This window comes from Rhinopithecus bieti, unplaced genomic scaffold, assembly GCF_001698545.2.
Source record: "Rhinopithecus bieti isolate Rb0 unplaced genomic scaffold, ASM169854v2 scaffold_13747, whole genome shotgun sequence".
NCBI lineage: Eukaryota > Metazoa > Chordata > Mammalia > Primates > Cercopithecidae > Rhinopithecus > Rhinopithecus bieti.
The window spans coordinates 1,135,324-1,159,077 of NW_016807729.1; the positions used below are offsets into that span (position 1 = coordinate 1,135,324).

Below are 23,754 nucleotides of genomic sequence, written 5' to 3' on the forward strand. Positions count from 1 at the left end.
ACTAAGAGGCAGGTACAAACATGTGATAACCACCATGAGGTAGATGGTAGATAAGTGAGGCACCTCTCTCTACTTTCAGATGGGGAGGTAATGCTTCCCCAAGGAGTTTTTCCTGAGTAGTCTGGAAGGATCTAGAGGAGTTAGCCAGGAAAGAAAGGGATTCATGGCATTGCAAATAATGAAGAGCAGATACAAAAGGCAAAACATAAAATGACACGGCACCAAGAAACTGCAGGAGTTCGGTGTGCCGGAGGTGTTCAGTGATCCGAGATGGGATCGGCAAAGTAGCAGGTGAAACTAGAGAATCAGGTAAGAGTCAGGTAATGGAGGGTACTGCAGATCACAGCAGGAATTCTGACATTTATTCTGTGGGTGATCAACAGCTAGAAAAGATTCTCTTTTCCAGATCTGAGGGCAGGGTGGAGAATGTGAAGGAGGGTGAGGATTAGATACAGAAGCTTAGCCAGGAAGACTGGGCAATAATCCCAACAGCAAATGACAACGGCATGAACTGAGGTCGTGGTTTTCAGTGTGGTCCCCAGACCTGCAGCATCAGCATCACCTGGGACTTGTTAGAAATGCAAATACTCAGGCTCCGCCCCAGGCCTTCTGAATTAGAAGGAACTCTGGGGGAAGAGGTGCCAGCAGTCTGTGATATGCCAAGCCTTCCAAGGGATGGTATGGCCCAAGAGTGTGAGAACCACTGAACTAAGTCAATGTAAGTAAGACAGATGGGGAGGTTCTGGGAGGGTTAAGGAGGTGACCACCTGCCAGTGGAAAGGAGGCAGGGCAAGTGGCCAAGAGAGCTTCCTTCCCAGATTCCTGACTAGGACAACCGAACACGTGATGGTATCCATTCGTGGAGATGGGCAATGCTGGGGTGAAACAAATTTGGCTGCAGATAAGGGGGGAAACGGGCTTGGTTTTGAACGTGACCTTCCATAGCAGTGTATCTGAAAATTCTTCAGGACATACACTTTCTACATTACACTGTAGTTGAGTTGAGTCTGAGCTGGAATGTAACTTCTGTGAGGGTTGGGGGTAGGCTTTATCCCCTAGAAAGCCTACTCAAGGTACCTGCACAGAACATACACCCCACAAATATTTATGAAATGAAGCTATCATCTTTAGAAATCCTTTCTGGAGTCAAGAAATGTATAGTTAACTGAAGACAGAATTATCTAGCACTCAGGCTATGAACTTAGCCTTTCTGAGACAGACCCATATGTTCACTATCCTGGTGTCACACGGAGCAAACAGTCTTACCATTATAACATCCAGGACATAACACCATCAAACAGACTCCCATTTTCTGAGTGCACCAAGGTGCTCTTTATATACATGCTGTCATTTAATCCTCACAAGAACTCCATGGATAAGTATTATTATTATTATTATTATTTTGAGACGAAGTCTCACTCTGCTGCCCAGGCTGGAGTGCAGTAGGGCTCGATCTCAGCTCACCGCAACCTCCCCCTCTCAGGTTCAAGTGATTCTCTTGCCCCAGCCTCCCGAGTAGCTGGGATTATAGGCACGCGCCACCACGCCCAGCTAATTTTTGTATTTTTAGTAGAGACAGGGTTTCATCATGTTGGTCAGGCTGGTCTTGAACTACTGACCTCAGGTGATCCACCTGCCTTGGCCTCCCAAAGTGCTGGGATTACGGCATGAGCCACCGCATCCAGCCATGGATAAGTATCATTATGCCTACTGTATAGATTAAGAAACTGAGGCATGAAAGGTTGCATTGGTTGCTTAAAGCCTCATCCACACAAAGAGGTAAAGCCAGGATTGAAATCCAAGTCTTTCCAATCCCTAAACCCTGTTTTTTATTTACTGGCTGCAATCTATTCACCATTCCCACAGAGATAACCTTTCCAAATGGAAGGAACAGATTGGTTAGCACAAAACTCTGGAGAACAAAGAAGCTTTATGGAATATAAATTTTCTTCTTGTGATGTGCTGAAAATGTGAAAGAAAGTTCTAACAGATGGAAAAGCATTTTGAAATAATATAAAAATAAAAGCTTTAGAATGCCAGAGATAATACTTTTTAAAAGTTCTAGGTGGGAAAACTGAGTATATCCTAACAAGAACAGAAAATTAATTTTAAGTACTAAAAAAGATAGCTATGTAATGAAAGATATCTGAAAGAAAAAAAATCAGATCACAGCATATCAGTAAGTAGTTCTTAATCTTTTGCTTTCAACTTGACTGGCTGGGATGGTACAGCAGAAGACCTTTACCTGCAGTTCTACCAACACGGTCAGACTTTGCTCCTGACTTCTTTGACAAATATTTGTCAGCAGAGGTGGTATCTAACCCTACGTGGTTCATAAGTGAATTCTGTGTCACTCATGAACACCTAGACACCTTATAATTTTGCAAAGCATTTTTAAGATAGGACATGTTTTTAACATATCAAAGCAAAATAAGGAGTAGCTCAGAGGAAGACCCTTGGCCCTTGAACCTCAGAGGCTGGGAGGATGGCTGGAGGCTCCGGTGACCCTTCCCTCTTCCCGCAATACAGAGAAGCACTTGTAAGCAGGAGGCAGGATGGCCTGCGGGAAGCAGTCAGTGCTATACATGCCTGCAATGAAGAAGAAGTCCACCAGGGGGAGCAATGACATGATCAAGGCAAAGAGCCTGGGTCTGGATTACAGAGAAAATCAATCTCACGGCTGCAACTGGAACGAAACGAAAAACTTATTTTTGCAGGCCTTGCTGCTTCTTCCTTGTTTTTCTCTTTTCTTTCCACCAAGTTTCTATTAGCGGACTCAGTTTCTGTCGGTAGGGTTCCAAGACTAGACGTCTGCATAATCCCTGTGGCGTGGAACAGTACCAGGCTCCTCTCTTTGGTTGGACTCTAGGGTCCAGTTGGAGCACCTCTCATGCCTGTGGACACTGTCCCCACTCCTATAAAGTCGGGAAGTTCTGAGGGTCATTCTAAGTGAGGTTTTTCCAAAACGTGTCAAGCCAGAGAAAGGTACCTGGGATAAATAGAGAGGCTCATGAGGAGACACCACTTCATAAAACTTCAGGGACACATGGAGTCTTAAGGCGCTTGAGAGAGACTCAGGTGACAGCGGGATTTTCCTAGCGTAGTGAAGGATTCACTTCAATAAAAGGAAAACTTTCAAATAATCAAAGGCTTTCGTGAAATCATTCCTCGCTAGGGCTGTGTGTGAGGACCTCTTCGGGAGTTTTTCCCCTGCAAAATACAAATAACTTTGACTCTGCCTTTACAAGTTTAACTCTGTATTTTGCAGTGGGACCTGAATACACATACTGTGAGAAAGCTCCCCAGCAGATTTTGGTGCCTATCACGGTTAAGAACCATTTTTTATTAACCCATGTATGCCTTGTGTTCCATTATTGGAACACTAAGCATGTGGCAGTTATTTACATCCTACTGCTCAAGGTCATTGCCAAGGTCTCATTGCAAAAATTTTTTAAAAAACTGCAAAAATGCGTTAATAGCTTCCCACTGTCTACTGAAGAAAGGTCCAACTCTGAAGCCCAGCATTTAAAGTTCGGGATTTGACCCCCGTTTGCTTTCAAGTCTTATTCTTCCACATTATTCTTAATTTACAACACATTTTAATCAGATTCCTGTACACACTTATTCCCCCTTCTAAAATGGGGTGATAATGCTTTCCTAACAATGTTGCCTTGAGGATGAGAAATAGGGTACACTCATATCTAGTGGGCTGCCCGAGGTTTAATACACATGTTAATACTAGGTCCTCAATAAGTATTCATCAAAGTGAAAAGAACAAAAAACAGAGAAATCTGCTTAAAAAATGAATGCGTGTGCCACCTTCTTTTTTTTTTTTTTTTTTTTTGAGATGGAATCTTGTTCTGTCGCCCAGGCTGGAGTGCAGTGGTGCAACCTCAGCTCACTGCAACCTCTGCCTCCTGGGTTCAAGTGATTCGTCTGCCTCAGCCTCCCGAGTAGCTGGGATTACAGGCGTGCACCACTATGCCTGTCTAATTTTTGTATTTTTAGTAGAAACAGGGTTTCACCACATTGGCCAGGCTGGTCTCGAACTCCTGACCTCAAGTGATCCACTCGCCTCGGCCTCCCAAAGTGCTGGGATTACAGGCGTCAGCTACCATGCTTGGCCCATCTCTTGATTAAACAGAAGTCTGATTAACCACGCCTTAGGGATCCCTGCAGCCTGTAGACTTTTACAAACTTCACACAGTTTCTTTAGGTGACTTGGGTTTTCTGTTTCCCCCTAAGTCTCATTGCTTTCTAGCCACCATTCAGACTTGAAACTTGCAGTGGGCAAGAGCAATAGGAGAGGGAAGTTTAAAATACTGTAAAGAAATATTGTTTTGATCAAGAAGCTAAAGCTATCTATGACACATGGACATAAGATCTCTCTCTTCTCCACCTTTACATAACTCTTCAAGGCTTTAATAATTTGAATAGCTGTTGAAGAGTCAGAACAGATTGACATTTATAGTGATATAGTAGCCTTTACTGTTACAACTGGTGGGAGGATGTGGACTTGCCTAGTATTTCACAGACTGTGAATTGGAGTTCTGCAGAGTGCAAATCAGTCACAAACACTCATAAAGAGTCCCCTGACCAACGAAGACCGCAAAAACGCTAGGTGAAACCCAGTTAAATTGTTTGTTTTTGTTTGCAGTTTTGTTTTAATTTTCAAAGTCTTTAAAACGCAAATAATCATTGTGAATTGATTCGTTGGGGACAAGGCACGCAACATTTACCAAATTTATTGAACCATAATATTTTCTTTCTTTCAATGTCTTAGAGGACTAGGATTCTCAGGAACATACCTAGGGCAATGCTGATATGATGATTTCAGCAGAGGTTCTTAACCCTAGCTGCATCATAAAATCTCTTGTGGCACTTCATTAAAGAAAAAGTTTTCTGGGCCCTACCCCAGAATCTCCAGGAGAAGGGCCATTGCAACTCTAGGTTTTAAAAGGCTCTGCTGAGATTCTGCTGCCCAGCCAGAGGAGATAAACACTGCATGATGAGAATGGCTTTTGGATTAAGGAAGGCCTAGGTTCAAGGCCAAGAGCCACTGACAGTCATTATAATGTATTTGGAAAGTTACAATCTGATTGTCTTAGGTGTCTCACCCATAAAACAGGGAATCATATCCACTCAGTAGTATATTTTAGGTCCAAAAGTTCAACGAAACAATGAAGGAAAACAATTAGCAAATAACAGGTGCTATATCCAATACGTAATCCTCAGTTTCAACAGAAATAGAAAGAGTAGAATTATGTGCCTTCTCAATATGCTGGTAACTTTTGCTTTTCTTTAAAGAGAATGCAATTAATTGTGGATTCTCATAGCTGTAATACACCTGCAGCACGTTGACCTTTATTGTATTTATAGCAATGCTCAGAAAGATGGTGTCACATCTTAACCAAAGATGGTTATGTGTTTTTTTGGCAATCACGCGCCACGTCTTCTGGGGAAAAAACTTCCCTATTTTTCAAAGCTGTATATAATCTCCATTTTTCAAGAGATAATTTAAGCCAGCTTAAGACCCTGAAATCTGGTTTTAGAGCATCAATGAAATGATATCACAGGTTTGCATGATGAGCTGTGCGGAAGTGCAACGCTTGGTCAGCAGCCATTGCCCATGCTGTGCTGTTGAGGCGGAGTCTTCCAAAACACGAACTTCAAAGGTATTTCTATTTCTATAAGGACAGATGTAGTGGGATTTTTATAGGCATTCTAACATTTGGTGTCTTCACACTCCCTTTCCTTTTTAATAATCCCTTCAGTGTCTGTTCCATTTAATAGATTTTAAAAATTTAGCTCTGTGTGTGTGCGTGTGTGTGTTTGTGTGATCACGGCTACCCTCCAGAGAGCAATGCATGTGTGAATTTGACTGTGGCCTAGAGAGGTGCCTTTTTGTATGAATGAAATGGAATAGATAATTCAGTCTTAGAAATGGATACTATTCCAAAGTTCATTTGTAAGTCAGTAGTTTGGAACTTGGAGCACATTTTCTCCCATAAAAGAAATTCTCTGCACGGTGGATAAAGTCCCAGGCCAGCCCACAAGAGCCTGTTTAAGTCATACTGCACCTGAAGCGGAATTGTTATTAACTCTAGAGGATGATGATTCTATGGGAACAAATTTTCAGAATTCTACTGTTTATAGGTGAGAACAACTGACTAAAATTTCCACTAGTCTTCTAAACCATTTCCCCTTGCGTTCCTCTAATAAATTACCAAAAAAGGAGCTACTCATACCACAAATTATTTCTTGAATATATATTAAAATAATATTTTTTCTGTTTTATGCACAGTGAAACTTTAATAAAAACAATACATGGACAAAAAAAGTGTTTCTCTAAATGTTGTTGAACTTCAAACTGGGTTTCTTGTCCTTTTATTTCCTGGCTTCTCTCTCTGCATGCCAGAGCCAGACAAACTGGCTGCAGAGAGGTAATGGTCACTGTGATTATGTTTGTTTTCACATTAAAATTATATATTTGTTTTTTCTACCTTATCTTTACCTTTGCCATGTGTTTTTAAAACTGTCTTACAATTTAATAGAAATCTGGAATAACGAAGTAATGAAATATATTCTAGGTCACTTTGACCACAGGAATCAGAAATGTTTCAACTACACAATACATAGATTATGCTAGAAGCTGTACAAATATATCACAGAATCACAGGGCTGGAAAGAATCTTAAAAGACTGTCTAGTCTCTTCTCTGGCTTCCAGACAAGCCAACCATTCCAAACAGATGAGAGCTAGCCTATATTTTAGAAGAGAAGGATGACTTTGTCTTTAACCCTTTCTGGATCTAACAATCTACACATGGTTAGTAAATTGCTGTTAATTTTTAATCTAAATTATTCCATTCATAGTTACAAGTGTATTTTACTTTTTTCATATTCACTCCTCATAGGAAACAAAGTAGGTTGATCTCTATAAAATCTCATGGCACATTTAAATACTGTAGTTTGTGTTCTTTCTTCTAAGCATTCCTGAACATCCCAATGTCTAATCCTCAAGTTACTTTTGTCCTACTCTCTGTGGGTAGTCTGTTCTCTCTCCTGAAGTGGGAACTAAAATCTAGCAACTGTGTTTTATGAGGCATCTGGGAACTGAGTATCATTGTATTGTATTTATGTGTAATCCGATAGATATGCAAGCCATAAGAGTTAGATTCAAAAGAAAACCAAATTTAACAATTATAATAAAATCACAATAATGTAATTATTTATAACTCCTTTCTTTCAGGCAGTTAAAAAGCATCACCAGCCTAATCACATTAGCTCTTCAATCAAGTAAGGTAATCAAAGAGAACCTGCCCCTACTAAACAATGTTATACATAAAATGCAATATCCTTAAATGCCACCAAAGATCATTCTTTTCTACGGAGACCCTACTGTGGAACCTACAAGGTATAACCTTAAAATATTTTTTGCTGATTGGTAATGACTCTAACTATTGGTGCTGGTAATGGCTATTTAAACTTGATACTGAGTGATTCTTTAATGGAAGTTTGCAAAGGAGTGGGCAATTTGATCTCTGTATTATAAAAGACACAAAACATAGTGGCTTTAGAACAAGTGTGGTTGGCTATGTTACTGTCTTAAAACAGTTCTACTTTCCCCCAAGATAAAATGGAAATACACAATTGGTAAATTAAGAATGAGATTCCCTCCATTTGTGAGGTTCTGAATGTCTCAAAGCTGGAGATTAAGTCCAAAGAAAATGGACATGGGTGGAAATTATTTATTTATTTATTTATTTATTTATTTATTATTTATTTATTGAGACAGAGTCTCACTCTGTTGCCAGGCTAGAGTGCAGTGGTGCAATCTTGGCTCACTGCAACCTCTGCCTCCCGGCTTCCAGTGATTCTCCTACCTCAGCCTCCCGAGTAACTGGGACTACAGGCAGGTGTCACCATGCCCAGCTAATTTTTTTGTATTTTTAGTAGAGATGCGGTTTCACCATGTTGGCCAGGATGGTCTCAATCCTGGCCTCGATCTCGATCCTTGGCCTCCCAAAGTGCTGGGATTACAGGTGTGAGGAAATTTTTATAATGATGATCTCAACTAGATAGTTAGACATCTTCCTTGTTTCTCCCCAACATGCAGGTACCACTCATTGGGTGGCCGCTCATCCTATGTAGGTAAGGAGACAGAAGCCAGTTTCTGAGACCAGGATGACAAACCTAACTCTGTAAAATGACCATGAGAACACTCTATCTGAGTTTTCCACATTAGCAGAGCACCCCCACAGAGACTGTTGCCCCTACCTCTGTGCAGGTTTGCAAAGTAAACCTTCATAGCTTCTTGGTAGAGGACAGCACTCCCATCCTACCATTAACACGTCCACTTGTACAACTCAGCTACATTAGGGCAAAATTGTTCCTGTGATGTGGGGTAATTCTTTTCCTACCACTGAACATTCCAAATGCTGCTCTCAAAGCCTAAGATCCTCTGAGTTTCCCATAGCAGGAAGCTCATGTCCCCCATCAACTAATTTAACCATAAAGATTCTGGACACTGGTGAGAAAATGCAGAGGGATGAATATTAAAATAAAATCTTCTCCTTTTGATGGTGAAGATGTCAGCATTATTTATAGCTTGGTGGTGTGACTCTTTGAGATGTATATATTGCTAATTTTAGCTAACTAGACAAAGGCAGGTACACACAGTCCTTCATTAGTCCTAATGGAAGTTTCCCTTCGTGGAAATTCCCTGGTTTACAGAGTTCTTGTGGAAGCCTTAACTTAAATTTCCTTCCACACACTGGCCAAAATACAGCATGAAATCAAAACTCTGGTATTCGTTCATCAGGAGTCTGAAGAATGACCTGTAAGGCACCCATTAGTTACACAAATGAGCTGAAGCAAAATACAATTCAACGATGGGCAAAGTCAACTTACTTGTTCATTTTTAGTAAGCCTGGTTTTGTTGTGAATGTCTGATGTGACCAAATTAAATCCATGCTTCTCCGACAGGATTCTCAGAAGCAAGACCACAGTACGGCTCCCACACTTGCCTACTCTGTTGTACACCACCTGGCTCGGGAAAGGTAGTACCTGGAAAAAAAAACAAGAGAAGAAACATGAAACGTCTGTATGGAAATACTTATGATTCTTCCCTCAATTTCAGAACAACCACTGTTTGATATAATAAATCTGAGTGAAAAAGTCCTATAATCAGGTTAATAAAAAAGATGTATATCAGTTCACCAGAAGTGATAAACTATATTTATCTTCATGGCATAATGAGAGAAATGTTGGTCTTGTTCTCTCTCTGCACTGGTGAAATTTCATGCAGTCTCTAAGATTGATTATCAAACTTGTTTTGTTTCTTTTTAAAAACAAAATACATAAATATGCTTCTTAATGACAAATATTTTTTGCAAGCTGATGCTTTATGAGAACAACTTAATTTATAGCGTGACCAAGAACAAATAAGGTAATTTTCAAAACTGAGATGTAATTCACATACTATAAAATTTACTCTTTACAAATGTACACTTTGATAGCATTTAGTATATTCACAAAGTTTGCACAGTATGTAGCCTTTTGTATCTGGCTTCTTTTACTCAGAATAATGTCTTTCCAGGCTCCTCCATTGTTCCAGTATGAGACAATACTTCATTCCTTTCTATGGATATAATAATATTAATATCACATTGTATCGATATACCATATTTTGTTTATACACTTGTCAGCTGATGGACAAGTGGATTGTTTCCACTTTTTTGGCCACTATAAATAACGTTGCTGTGCATATTTATGTATGAATTTTTGTGTGGACATGTTTCTGATTCTCTTGGGTATATACCTAGGAGTGGTAACCCTATGTTTAATTTTTTGAAGGACTGTTAAACCATTTTCAATACAGCTGTACTATTTTATATTCCTACCAACAACATATGAGGGTTCTAATTTCTGCACATCCTTGCCAACACTTGATATATATATATATATATAATTTTTTTTTTTTTTTTTTTAAGACAGGCTCTTGCTCTTTTGCCCAGGCTGGAGTGCACTGGCATGATCCTGGGCTCACTGCAACCTCTGTCTCCTGGGCTCATGCGATCCTCCCACCTTAGCTTCCCAAGTAGCTGGGACTAAAGGCACACACCACCATGACTGGCTAATTTTGTAAATTTTTTTTGGTAGAGACAGGGTTTCATCATGTTGCCCAAGCTGGTCTCAAATTCCTGAGCTCAAGCAATCTGCTGGCCTCGGCCTCGCAAAGTGCTGGGATTACAGGCATGAGTCACCACACCTGACCTGTTACTGTCTTTTTGGTTGTTTATTCTACCCATCCTCGTGACTGTGAAGTGGTATCTCATTGTGATTTTGATTTGCATTTCCCTACGACTAATGATGTTGAGAATTTTTTCATGTGCTTATTGGCCATTTGTATATTTTCTTTGGAGAAATGTCTATTCAAACCCATCATCCATTTACAAATTGTCTTTTTATTATTTCATTTTAAGAGTTCTGTATATATATTCTGGATTCACAAACACACAATCTGCAAATATTTTCTCCCATCCTGTAAATTGTCTTTTCCTTTTTTTTATGGTGTCCTTTGAAGCACAGAAGTTTTTCATTTTGACTGAGTCCAATTTATCTAAATTTTCTTGGGCTGTTGTCATATCTAAGAAACTATTGCCTAATCTAAGATCGTAAAGATACACATTTATGTTTCCTCCTGAGGGTTTTATAGTTTTATTTCTAACATTTAGGTCTTTGATCCATTTTAAGTTACTTTTGTGTGTGGTGTGAGTTAGTTGTCTAACTTCATTCTTTTGCATGCAAATATCCAATTGTCACAGCACCATTTGTTGAAAAGACTACTCTTCCTATTCTCTCCCCACTTGGCCATTTAGTACCCTGTCAAAAATTCATAAGTGTATTTGAGGTCATTATTATTTCTGGATTCTCAATTCTATTCTCTTAATCTATATGTTTATCCTCAGGTCAGTACCACACAGTGTTATAGCTTTGTTATAAGTTTTGAAATTGGGAAGGGAAGGGTAAGTCCCTCCAATTTTGTTCCTTTTCAAGATTGTTTTTGGCTACTCTGTGTCCTTTGCATTTCCATGTGAACTTTAGGGTCAGCTTGCTAATATCTGCCCAAAAAAGTAGTTGAGATTATGATAAGGACTGCATTGAATCTGTAGATAAATTTGATTTCGACAGCTACCTTAACAATATTGGCTTCCAATCCAAGAACATGGATGTCTTCCTACTTATTTAGTTCTCCTTCAATTCGTTTCTTTGATGTTTTATTTTCATTGCTCATGCCTTATACTGCTTTGTTGAATTTGTTCTTTTTGATGTCATTACAAATAGAATTCTTCTGTTAGTTTCATTTTGGACTCATTATTGACAATTGATTTTTCTACATTGATCTTATATTCCACAATCTTGCTGAACTCATTTATTAATTCCAATAGTTTTTTTGTGTGTGGATTCTTTAGGATTTTCTACAATAAGATCATGCTATGTTCTAATAGAGAAGTTTTACTTCTTCCTTTCCAATATGAATGCCTTTCCTTTATTTTTCCTTTCTAATTGCCTAGTGGATAGTGATTTTTATATACTATTATCTACTTCTTATATCTTGATATACTACTTTTTATCTATTTTGATATACTGTTATCTACTATTTATACTATTATCTACTTTATTATATATTTTCATAGCTATTATGAAAAGCATCTATGATTACTTGTATCTGCAATAAAGATATTTCTCCATTTTGAATGTTCAGCATTGATCAACAACTGATAATAATCAAAGGATTCCTTCATTTAGCACATACTTATAACAGGTTATTTTAAAAAGCTCAAAACTAAATAATGCAGCACAGTATAGAATCACAAATATACTGCAAATGTAAAATACTATGGTAGGCCATTTGAATTTTGCCTTTGCAATTATAGGTTAATTTAATTTTCCTGAAATATTTTTATGCAGAGTAGCATTTAATAAATTTGAAGCTTAAAGGCTAGTTGTCACTGGAATAAAATAATATCTGTATCATTCACTTAACAACCAGTCACATGCCATTTTGGTGCAATTTTTCAATTATGTATTTTTTTTCTTATGAGTAATACCTCATTTCTTGAGGGCCAGTCTACTATGTGTCCTCACAGTGCCCAGAACATGCTTTGTACATAAAGAGCCTAAACAGACACTGAATGAGTCCTGACCGCTCAAATTTAATGTGCTGCTTAACACTAATTAACACAATGATTCCACTAAAATGTGAAACCAAGAGAATCTTCAAATACAGCTGCTGTATCGGACCAAATGCTATTCAAAGTCATCAGAGAAAATAAAAAGACGGTCATTTTAATAGGTCATTGTTACTTAAGGTTTAATCAGTGAGTACTTCAAAAGTCTGTTCATTGGCAACTATTACAGAAGTCCAGATATTCAGAAAAATAAATTACATTCTTGGCTACAAGGTTATGATCAGGAAGGCTGAATTAGGCTTCATGTTTAGTTTAATGATACAAAAAGCATTTATAAGTTGAACTTTCCATTACAACCAGGTAGGGTATGAAATTATGGCTACCACAGAGCTGCCAACATAAACTCAGAGTTTAATTCCTCCATAGAAACAAACTGTCCAACAATTGGGATAGGTGCATTTTTTTTTCTGCCTCATAGCACATTACTGAACAGTCAGAAAGAATTTGTTACATCTGAATTAATGACCTAGAAGATGTGAGTTACCACATAGGTAAGTACTTTATTACAAGAGTGCAGGTGCCTCTTGGACAATATAAGTGAATAACTGAGGCACTTATCTAGAAAACTTAGGTGAAATCACTTAATCTCTCCTGAATTGTTTGGGTAATCAGCACAGTAGCAGGGTTAGTATCTATCTTATTCTTTTTACTAATAACCAAAGATGTTATTTACCTTTAGGCTATTGGGTAATTCATTTTCTAAAAGATGTGAATTCTAATTGTTTTATTAGTTTGTGGCAAGCTTCCAACTAATAGTTTAAAATTTTGTTTTATTTAAAAAGAACACTTACATAAGAACAAAAAATCCTGTATCATCTCTGCAGCTGGGTCTACGATAATAATTTAAGATAAAGGAGGACTTAACATCCTCACTGTGACTGTACTTCTATCATTTCTCTAAATACCAATACACACCTACATGATACGAACATAAAAGCAGGAAATGTGTTTTCACTAAAATTTCTGGAATCAGCCTTGTGAGTTTCATGCACTACCACAAACCTAAGTAAACTTGTCTGAAATTTAGGGGGGTTTTTAATCGTTTTCTAAAAGAACCTATGTAATGCATTGAAACTTGCTGAATTAAGCAGCTAAATCAATGTGTTGATATCGGATATAGTCCCCATAGATCACAGATTCCTAGCATAATGGAGTTTGAGGTCCAGAAGTAATTTAGAGTAATCCATCCATTCAACATCACCCCCTCACCAACAACTATCACCCTCTATCACCACCATCTCCAGCCCAATCTGTGTTTAATTTGGATAAAATTTTCCTTTACACTATGTAGATATTATAATTAGTTTTACATGAGTAAACTGAAGCCCAGAAATATCATTTGGCATCTTCAAGGTCACAAAGCTAGAGTGACACATAACCACGAAAATCCAGCTCTCGGCTCTCCTGACTCCTAAGATGACACTTCCTTAATATACAAATCAAATAGTGAAGAGAATTTTTAGTTTGACTTCTGTGACAGAGATACTCTTTCCTTTTTTATGTCTTGCATATATCTAACCTCATTAAATACACTATTTTTCAACAGTCAGCGATCACAACCAGTATCATCAGCCATCACTCAGCTGTGACTCAAGTCCCCAGAAGGCTTAAGTGGAACCGACAGGGACAGATTAGCCTCTCTCTCCTTCCTAAGGACTTTTTCTAGAAAGCTAACGGAAGCCCAGAGTGTCAACGCAGCTAATGGGAGAAGAAAGTGGCAGGATGTATACTTTTCCCTTCCTTCCTTCCCCTGATATATCACAGGCAGTCAAAGTGGACAGCTGCCTCAAATATTGTCAACTGCTTCCACTGGGAAAGGAAAAAACCAGGAAGCAGTAAGTTATAGTAAAATGTATACAAAATCCTAAATATATTTGGAATGTCTATCAGGACAAGCAAATGTCTTCAAATGATAAACTCAATCACTGTGAAAAGACTTTTAAAGATGTCTTAGGATCAATCTCGAAATCTTCGTTATCCTTAAGAGATATTTGCAATTGTCAGGCAGAGAACTCTATCCTCTACTTTAATGTTCTTACTATCATTTGCACACAGAGGTTGAACACTCACTCTTTTTTTAGGTGCCCTATAGAGAAGTATACATGAAACTCCTCAAGCACCCTCTCCCTCCCCCAAGTGATTCTTCATTCTTGGCAACTGCGGTTATGTGAATGTTATGTCTGTGATTTCTATTTTATGGCCAATTTGTAAAAGTGAAGGGGCCTCCAAAATCTTTCATTCTATGAATTATATATTTTTATGCTGCCTGCCTTGTAAGTTCTGCAAATGCCACAAATCCCCAGAGCCTGACAGGCCTGTGTGGAGCATGCCAAATAAACAGAAGTCTTTCCAAGATCCTGAGCACGACAGTAACCACCACCAGATGACATGCACAAGTTCAATAGCTTAGCCCTGGTTTGAAATGGGGAGAAGAGAAGGAAGGCTTTCTAGGTAAAAAGTAAATGTGGTCTGGACCAAGACTTTCATAGTCTGAGACCCAGAGTCTCTAGGGCTCTTCTGGGGATCGGTAATGTTGGAAGAATTAACATCAGTGCTGCTTTTAAGTCTCTGCAAAATGATACTTAATATAGTACAAGCTGTGGTTCCCAAATAACTGTATATTCAAATTCCTCATAGAACCTTCACAAATGCAGATTTCTGGGCCCCACTCTAAGATGAACTGAATCACAAAGGCTAGGATGAAAATCAGGAGTCTCTCTCTAAAAAGCTCACCAGGGCCCTCTGACACCTCCATCAGCTTTGAGGAAGTGCTGTCATAGAGGACTCCCAGCTTTCTGTATTCAGTGGCTGGGTGGGTCCTTGCAGCCTTCGGAGGGATTAAGGCTGGGGAGAAGGTTGCCTGCATGATCCTGGAGGGGAGCTGGGGCGAAGGGCACTGCTGTGTCTTCCTGGGGTCTCACTGTATTGATGAGCTCCACTCACATTTACCAGTCATAATTCACCTCATAAGTATGCTCACACTCTCCCAGGCTGGTTAGAGAACAGGTGTGCTGGTTAACTGAATGTGTAGGTTAACTGAAATTTATACTAAATGCTTTCAAAGCATTAGACTCTTAGCATGAATATTATACAAACTGTGAACTGACTTTGCTTGACGAATAAAACTGCACTTCATGATTTTTCAGCAACTCCATTTCATGGTTAATCAAACTAACACTCGAAAGAGTCACAGCCAGGGCTGTGCAAGGCCTGAATTCAGGCACAGTTCTGTTCCTCCCTGCCCATATGACTGTGAGCAGTTTAAACCCACTCAGGGAATCCTCATGTTAAAGTTCCTAGGACGCTGTGGTGCTAGGAGCCAGTCACTTCACATCCTTGAGCTCCAGTTTCCTCACCTATAAAAAGGGGAAAGTTAGGTTATAACCTAATTAATGATATTTTCTTCTGAAGCTATTAAATTATTAATTTTCAATCTATATCACTACCAAGATATAATCTGGAAAATGCCTTAAAGTTAAAACTAGATTTCACTGTGTTTCCTTGTGGAATATATTCATTAAAGAAACAGAAAAAACAAAGTTCCGGTAATTTGTGCTTATGACATGGGTTCCAGCTCCATGGGTGTTCCCAGTTTTATTTTGGAAACCTTGGCTGTCCTATTCTTGTTTGGGCTTGTTGCATAATAAATCTACCTTTATCTTCCTCTTCCTTTCCACATTTTTAATCATTTCAAGCTTCCCATTTTGAGATCATCACCGGAGCCTCCCAGAACTCGGCAGTGATTCTCACTGGCCTTTGCCCATCAAACCATCTGAGCTGTTCTGCCACACGCATCTGTTTTCTAATTACTATCATCTCTCCTGCTCCCAGTCTCCTTTCCTCCATTCTAGGGGAGGAAATACACAGAACCCATCTCAGAATTCTATTTCCCCTCATTGTAATCCTCCCGAACAGAAGGCTCTTTCCATCCACAACTCTCAAATGACATCCTGCGTGCTTCTCATTGTTCAGGCCCATCTTCTCCAAAAGCCATACCAAATCTGAACCTTTGGCTTTCTTTTCTTCCCCTGCTCCCACTTGAAACAACTCCATGTGTGATGCTACCTACAGAAAAAATAAATATAGCCATCGATCATTTACAAGTCCATCTGAGTCTATTTGTTATGCGCATAGTGGATAATTAATAAAAAGAATCTATCTGTTATGTACATAGCAGATAATTAATAATGAGTATAGACTAGACTACTGGGATGAAAATACTATTATAGTAAGTGTTGTAGAACCAATGCTGTCATATTTATTATTATAAAGGATGCTCTTTCAGTTATCTCCTAAAACTATAAGAAAATCTACCAATTTTTTCTTAACATTCATAATATATTGAAACTCCTGATTTACTATGCCACAGAAGAAAACGTATGTTGAAGTCAAAGATTCCCTGGACTGAAAGTCATGAAACTCTGGCATTCCCCTTGGCTTTATCACTCTAAGCAGTTGAGTGACTTGAGCAAATGATCCTGAACAACTTCTCTAAGTCAAAGTTTCCTCAAGTATAGATTGAGGGTACTGAACCTAATGATTCCCAAGGCTCCTCCCTGTCTGTGTGCCATATGTTAACTGAGGGCTATGCAATGCTTATGGAAGACCACAGGGTTATCTGAGTGGCATCTTGCACTTCTAACTATTCATCCCATTCTGTATACCTAATGTCCTGTTATCTCCATAACGCACATCATCGCTATGCTATTCCCAGAACACAGTACCCTGCATACTGTACCAGAATTTTCATATGAAGAAGCAATTTTCACAAGGAGCTACAAGTCATTTTTTGGATGTGATGATTAAGCTGCCACAGTTGGATCCTTGAAGAGTGCTTCAGGAAAAAAATACAAGACTTCCAGTTTGAGTAGGAACTCAAATTTCAGGTGACACTGGGGAATGCTATCAATGCCATAGACCAAAAGATGAATATTTTCAAATTTCAAATTAACAAATGTGAAGAAAATATACATAAGAGGAACAAAGAGATTCACTTTTAATGCCGCAGTACCCTTTAAGCTTCTTTGGTCAGTACACAAATAATGGGCAAAAAGAAGTCCATAAACTGGGCATCTCATTACCACAGAATGTTACAGTTTCCTTTTTTTTTTTGAGACAAGGTCTTGCTCTGCTGCCCAGGCTGGAGTGCAGTGGCACAATCTTGGCTCATTGCTACCTCTGCCTCCCGGCCTCCAGTGATTCTCATTCCTCAGCCTCCAAAACAGCTGGGATTACAGGCGCACAGCGTCATATCTGGCTAATTTTTATATTTTTATTACAGACAGGATTTCACCCTGTTGGCCAGGCTGGTCTCAAACTCCTGGCCTCAAGTGATTCACCTGCCTCAGCTTCCAAAGTGCTGGGATTATAGGCGTGAGCCACCATGCTCAGCCAAGAACGTTACAGTTTCTAAAATTCAAACTTCAGTTTGGTCCATAGGAATCCACAGAATACTTGTATGTCTTAGGGAAAGAGAAATGAAATCCACATGCCACACACATGACATGTAAGCACAATGGGAGAGTGCAAGTCTGTGAGGCTAAACTTTCCTGAAGGCATATTTCCAAGTGGGACTTGTCTTGCTTTTGCATACACATGGTAGCCCTACTTCACTAGTGCTTGGTGGCTTCTGTCCACTCTTCTAAGAGCCTTTCAACTTCTCCATGATAAAAATTAAATGGAGAAACCCATGTGGATGTGGAAGTCCTGTTCAACCTCATCTTCCTGTGAACATCTGTTATGCATGTGGATGTGCCCTGTATGTTTTTGTTGTGATCAAAGACATTATGAGTAATATTGTTGTGGTCACATCAGACTTCCAGCCATTTCTAACACTTTCTTACATGCTATGTATTCAGTCATCCAAAAGTCCTTATTAGACAAACTCTGAGGCTGAAAGTAGCAGGGTCCTCAAATTAGTTCTAGAACTGCAGTTGTTCCCTTTTTAGTACTAATCAATTTGACTGGCTTTTTACATTAACTTTTGGACCAGAGTACGGAATTACAAAAATGCATTTGAATAGATAATCTCTCCACCAGACCCACACACTTAGTTTGACTCTCCATTCAGATCTGTAACAGATTTTTGTTTAATCACACAAATCTTCAAGTAAAACATGCACAGACACTTTTGTTTATACAGACTTCTAAGGTTTAAGAGTCTGCTCTAAAGTTAAGTTTCATTTCTCTATATTTATCCTATTTTGTTTTAGTTAATAATTTATACTCTGAGCCCAATCTCAACTCAAAACTCATTTGTTATTATACAAATAGGGGAGAAGTATTGACTATTGATTGAAGGATTCATAATTTATAGCAGATATTGTTGGCATGGGCCAACCACTCGATTTAGAATAGTCTTCTCTGGATGTTAGTGGGGAAAGAGTCCGTTATTCTCATTATAACCCTCAGAAGAAAAGACTGCCCTCACTGTAAATAGTAAATGCTGGGGAAACAGCCACACGTGGCTGCCAATACTCCTCTCTCATCAAAGCACTGTGCAAAGATTTTAAGACCAAAAGCTTGAATATACTGTTCACTGTGAATCACATCATTACTTTCCATTTGAAATGTCTGAATCAAATGTTAGTTTCTTGAGTGTGAATTGTACCGAAAAACTTATTCTTAGACTCAAATGATCATTGTTTAAATCTCTTGGCTGAGTTTTAGTTTTATATAACATAACCCACAATTTAAAGTAGTGCGGCAGATTAGCTCAATAATGGTCCCTGATCAGTCACACCTCTTCCTATCCCTGCACCATGTAACTTCCTTCCACATGGCCCTCTAGACTGGCCACATGACTTGTTTTGGCCATTAGACTTTAGTAAGTGCAACACAAATAGATGCTTGAAAATAGCCTGCATGTGGGGGCTTCGCCTCTCTTTCCCCTAGGAGGCTTTCCACTGTCATATGAACTTAAGCTAGCTTCCAGGAAGATAAAAGGCTGCATGGAATAGTGAAATTCTGTAACTAAATTCAGCAAGTAATTATTGAGCACTTACTGTGTGCTAGTCACTTGGTTAGGGATAAGAAATTGGTTGACAATTGTAATTATTTGACTGTCTGTCTCACTAGACTTTAAACTCCATGACTGCAGAGGCCACATCTGCTTTTCCTGACTATTGTATCTTCAGTGTTCAGCTCAATGCCTGGCACATAGTAGGCACTCAATAAATAATTGTTGAATAAGTGAATACAACAAAGGTTACAATAAGTCTCTTGCCCTGTAAGAACTCACAATCTAACAAGGGAATCAAACACTGACACTGACACTGGTTGCGCCAATACCATGTGGTACGCATCTCACTAGAGATATGCACACAGTGACAAGAGAACAGAAAGGGTGATCAGCTTGGCCTTGAGAACTCAGGGAAAGGGTCACAGAGAACACAGCATTTGAACGGAGTCTTGGTGTCTCTAGAAATTGTATGGCTTCAAAGGGATAGCCATTTTTCCTTTGCAAAGTATACCTACCCAATTCTTATTGATTTGCATTAATACGAAACTTTCTAGCCCCCCTCCCATGTTTGATTTGGCTATGTGGAATTGGCTTCTTGGCATTTTTCACACTGTGTGTGTGTCTGTGTGTTGCACTATGATATGCAAGGAAAACACACCATAAAAAAATTCATCAACTCTCTGGCCTAGTGTTGCCCCTCATACATACTGAGCATATCAACACAGCAGGACAACTGAGTTGCAGCTCAAGAACAACTGGGTTAAACATGGCTAAAGAACTTCTCTGCTTTATATTACATCTGTATGTATCAACATGAGGATGCTTGTATCTGCAGGTAACGAAAAATCCAATGCAACTCAACCAGTAAAGAGAATGCATTCTCTCATAAATAAATAAATGGGAAAATATATTCTCTTACAAAACAAAAGTCCTTAGGTATGGAGGTTTTAGGCATCATTCCATGTTTTTGTTCCATCTCGCTCTTCCATCCTGGAAATGTCAGCATTTTCCTCAGACTAGTTTTTCTTATGTTTCATGACGGCTGCTGCAGTTCCAGCCATCCCATGCAGAATTACAAAGTCTGGGACAAGAAGAGACTACCTTTCCTGGGTGCTTCCTTTAAGATCTGAAAATCCTACCTAGAAGGCCCTGAGAAAATTTCTCATGTTCTGTTGACTTGGTCTAAGCTACCAGTGTACATCTCAACTAGCCAGGAGCAAAGGAAATAAGACAACCATGCTAGGCTTAGATTAATCAGAACTCACTTGTGAGCTGGGGATGGAACTGCCTTCCTCTTGGGGTAAAATTGAACAAGTCAGATTTCTGCTAAAGATGGGGAGGCTGTGGGAGAATGGATATGGGGTAAGTAACCAGAAGGGTCTGCTGTGCCCCACCACTCAAAGGCCCTGTTGTACTTGATTCTTCAAACACCTGTTCATGAAAATCTCCATTTCTCATCTACAGAAAAGGGAGTAAGAGTGGCAAACACCAAGGACATTCTCAACATGCATGAAGGATCCATGGCTGTGTCCTATCCATATCCCCACAGCTGCTCGCTGCCCTAGGCATAGATTTGCTGATAGCTGGAGAAGAGGAGAGATGAAATACATTCCTTTCTACATAAAATGACATTGCTTCCCACACACTGAAATGAGATGGAGAATTAGCAACAAGGTGAACTTGAGCTAGGAGATTAACTCCACACAAGAATCCAGAAAGCATAAGGCATTTTTAGCTAGAGATGGCAATAAGACATTGAAACTGCCTTCAGATGAAATTATGTCTTAACTGCCTACATGTTGGGGCTTTTCACAAGTATACCTTTTCATAAATGAATTAATTGTGAACAAATGTGGCATGGAATCTAGATGCAAGCCACCAGCATAGATCTGATCATGGAATGTTCTTTTCCACACTATCTATCGGCTGGTTTTTGCTTTCATTTGTTACCTGATCCCGGGTAAACAGATTTTTCAGAAATCTCCATCAGGATGGATGAGGGAATCCCATTTCCCATAAGGAACTGTTATTACATTCAGGCTATCAAACAGTGCTAAATTAAAAAAAAAATCATTATTCAAAAAATATTTTAGAAAACGGATCTCAAAAAAAAAAAAAAACGGATACAGATATTTTCCATCTCTCGGGATTTTGCGATCTGATAGAGGAAAAGAGAGAGACAGTTTATAGAGCAACAATTGTCTCTACAGCTAGACTCACTGGATGGATATAACATTTCTGACTTCCCCTGTAATGGTCGAGAAGTTGGGCCTGACTAAGCAATAAGAAAATCCTCATCAGGAGAGTTTAGTTAAAGAAACAAATGAAGGAAACAGAAGTTTAAAACGAGGACAAGCGCCCCAGGTTTTAAGAGTCTATTGCTGATCTCAGACTGTAGTTGCCCTGGGGCAATAGAGGGGAAAAAAAAAAAATCCTAGAGATGGGTTGAGCACTCACTTGGGTCAGAGTCTGGGTAAGGCCACTGTCCAGCCTATGTCATTGTAGTGCAGGAGCTTATCCTCCACCAGTGACACAAATACTTCCCTTCCAGGCTTCACCAGGGACTGCACCCTTGGCTGGAGAGCTGCTCATGTCTATCAAAGGGCTGGCTGAAAGATATCATAAGTAAGGAAGATTGTTTGAGGACACAGACTCCAACCATTTCTCTGCACATTTTGAATTTTTAGTCTTGGTCCAAGTTGAACCATCAAAAAGCTGTCTATCGAAGCATAACTCCTTGGCCCCATCTAGAGCTGCTTTACTGAGTGACATTTTGGCATCATATCCTTGGCGGCTGTCAAGGGACACCATACGATAGGGCATCTCACAATCCAGTTCTGTTTTGGAATGGGGATGTCATTGAGCATATTGTCTTCTATCGTTCTCATTTTTTTTTTTTTTCTCATCCCAGGGCTCTTAATTTGGTGATGCCTTTCATGCAATATCTCACTTAATCTGTAAAATGACTTCTCAACCACGAGTACTAGTGTTCCCATATTAAAGAAGAAAAGGCTGGGGATTAGGGGGATTAAATAACTTGTTCAAGGTCTATTCCAGAGCTGGTACTCAAGCCAAAACTCATGCTCTGTAATCCACTACACTATATGACAAATGACTGTATTATTTCTTTCTTCTCATGGAAAATGAGAACGACGTAACCATTTATGGCCCCATTTTTCCTTGGCTACCAGAAAATCCAAAGAAAGTTTGTTCAACTATAGCAATTAGTGGTATGATGGTTTATATCACTGTCTTTCACCAGTTACGCTAACCTGATGAACTCATTAGCCTGTAAGGCTACGGGAAGGCCAAGACTTCAATATATTTCTGTGATTTTTCCCTTCCTCCCTCCCACTGGTCCTCCTCCTCCTCTTTCGCCTCCCTTTCTCTCTCTCTCTCTCTCTTTGTTTTGTTCTCTCTCTTTGCAACTGTACTTAGCTCAATACATAACATGGATGTAAGGACAACTGAATGATAGATGAATTCTTACCATGCTCCAGCAGTAACATCTTCAAATAATATTTTAAATTCAGAAGGTAAATATACCCTATTACTGTATTGCTAATTGCTTTCTTTCATCCCCACAGAGTCCTCACCTTCAATAGGAAAAAAACATTTTTTCAAACCTATTACTAACTATACAGAATATTTTGAAATGACAACGCCCTATAGCAGATTCTGCTAGTTGCTTACCTAATACCTACTTTCCTCTCTTCCTAAAGGAACCAGGACCTTCTAGGTAACAATATGCCCAGCTAAAAATAGTCACCTTAGACTCACTTGAAGTTGGGAGTGATAGAGTGAGCAAGTTCTGTCCATTCATTCAACAAATGAAAGAGCTATAAATGAACACTGCTGAGTTGGCCTCTTGGGCAATCTTTTAATGATAGACAGATTCCTCTGGCATCGTTTTTCAGTCCTCTGCCTTGACTTTCCATTCTCTTCTCCTCCCTGGAACACAGACACTATGCCTAGAGTTGCAGAAGCAATCCTATGACCACAAGGCAAGAAGCATGAGGGCCATGCTACAAGCCGAGATCTGCAAGCTAATGAGGACAGAGAACAAAGATAAGAGGTAGACCCCAGTGATATCACAGTGCCACCACACCAGACCTAGACTGCTTCATACATGAAATAAACAGGGCTCTCCACTTGTTTGGGTCACTCTTGTCAAGCTTTCTGTTTCTTTTAGCCCAATGCATTTCTGATTTAGGCCTTTCTCGTTTTAATTTTTTGCTTATTTTATTCATTTTTTAAATGGCCACAGGTATTACCCTCTGAGAAAATCAAAATCAAGTGCACTCACAGTGAAAAGAGGTCTAAGTCTCATATCATTCCTTTTGATCCTGTAGTACATTGACACTGTAGTAACAGCACTATTAGCTTCAAAATGCTGTATCAATGATCAAAATATGTCAGTGGAAAGGATCTCATAAAGTATGCTGCTTTCTTTCTTCAATTACTTTAAAAGTCTGTCATTAAACATTTCTGGGGGTAGTTTATAAAATATTTATGGTTGGAAGCCAACAGTAGCTGCA

The 23,754-nt window shown here is 39.2% G+C and overlaps 1 protein-coding gene across 1 annotated transcript in view; it reads right to left on the reverse strand.

Moving 5' to 3' along the window:
- Positions 1–23,754, reverse strand: part of UST (uronyl 2-sulfotransferase) — a 194,773-nt gene that overhangs the window by 123,951 nt on the left and 47,068 nt on the right. The window contains exon 3 of the mRNA XM_017883647.1: positions 8,912–9,067. Coding sequence (XP_017739136.1) covers positions 8,912–9,067 — 156 coding nt within the window. The remainder of the gene's footprint in view (positions 1–8,911; positions 9,068–23,754) is intronic.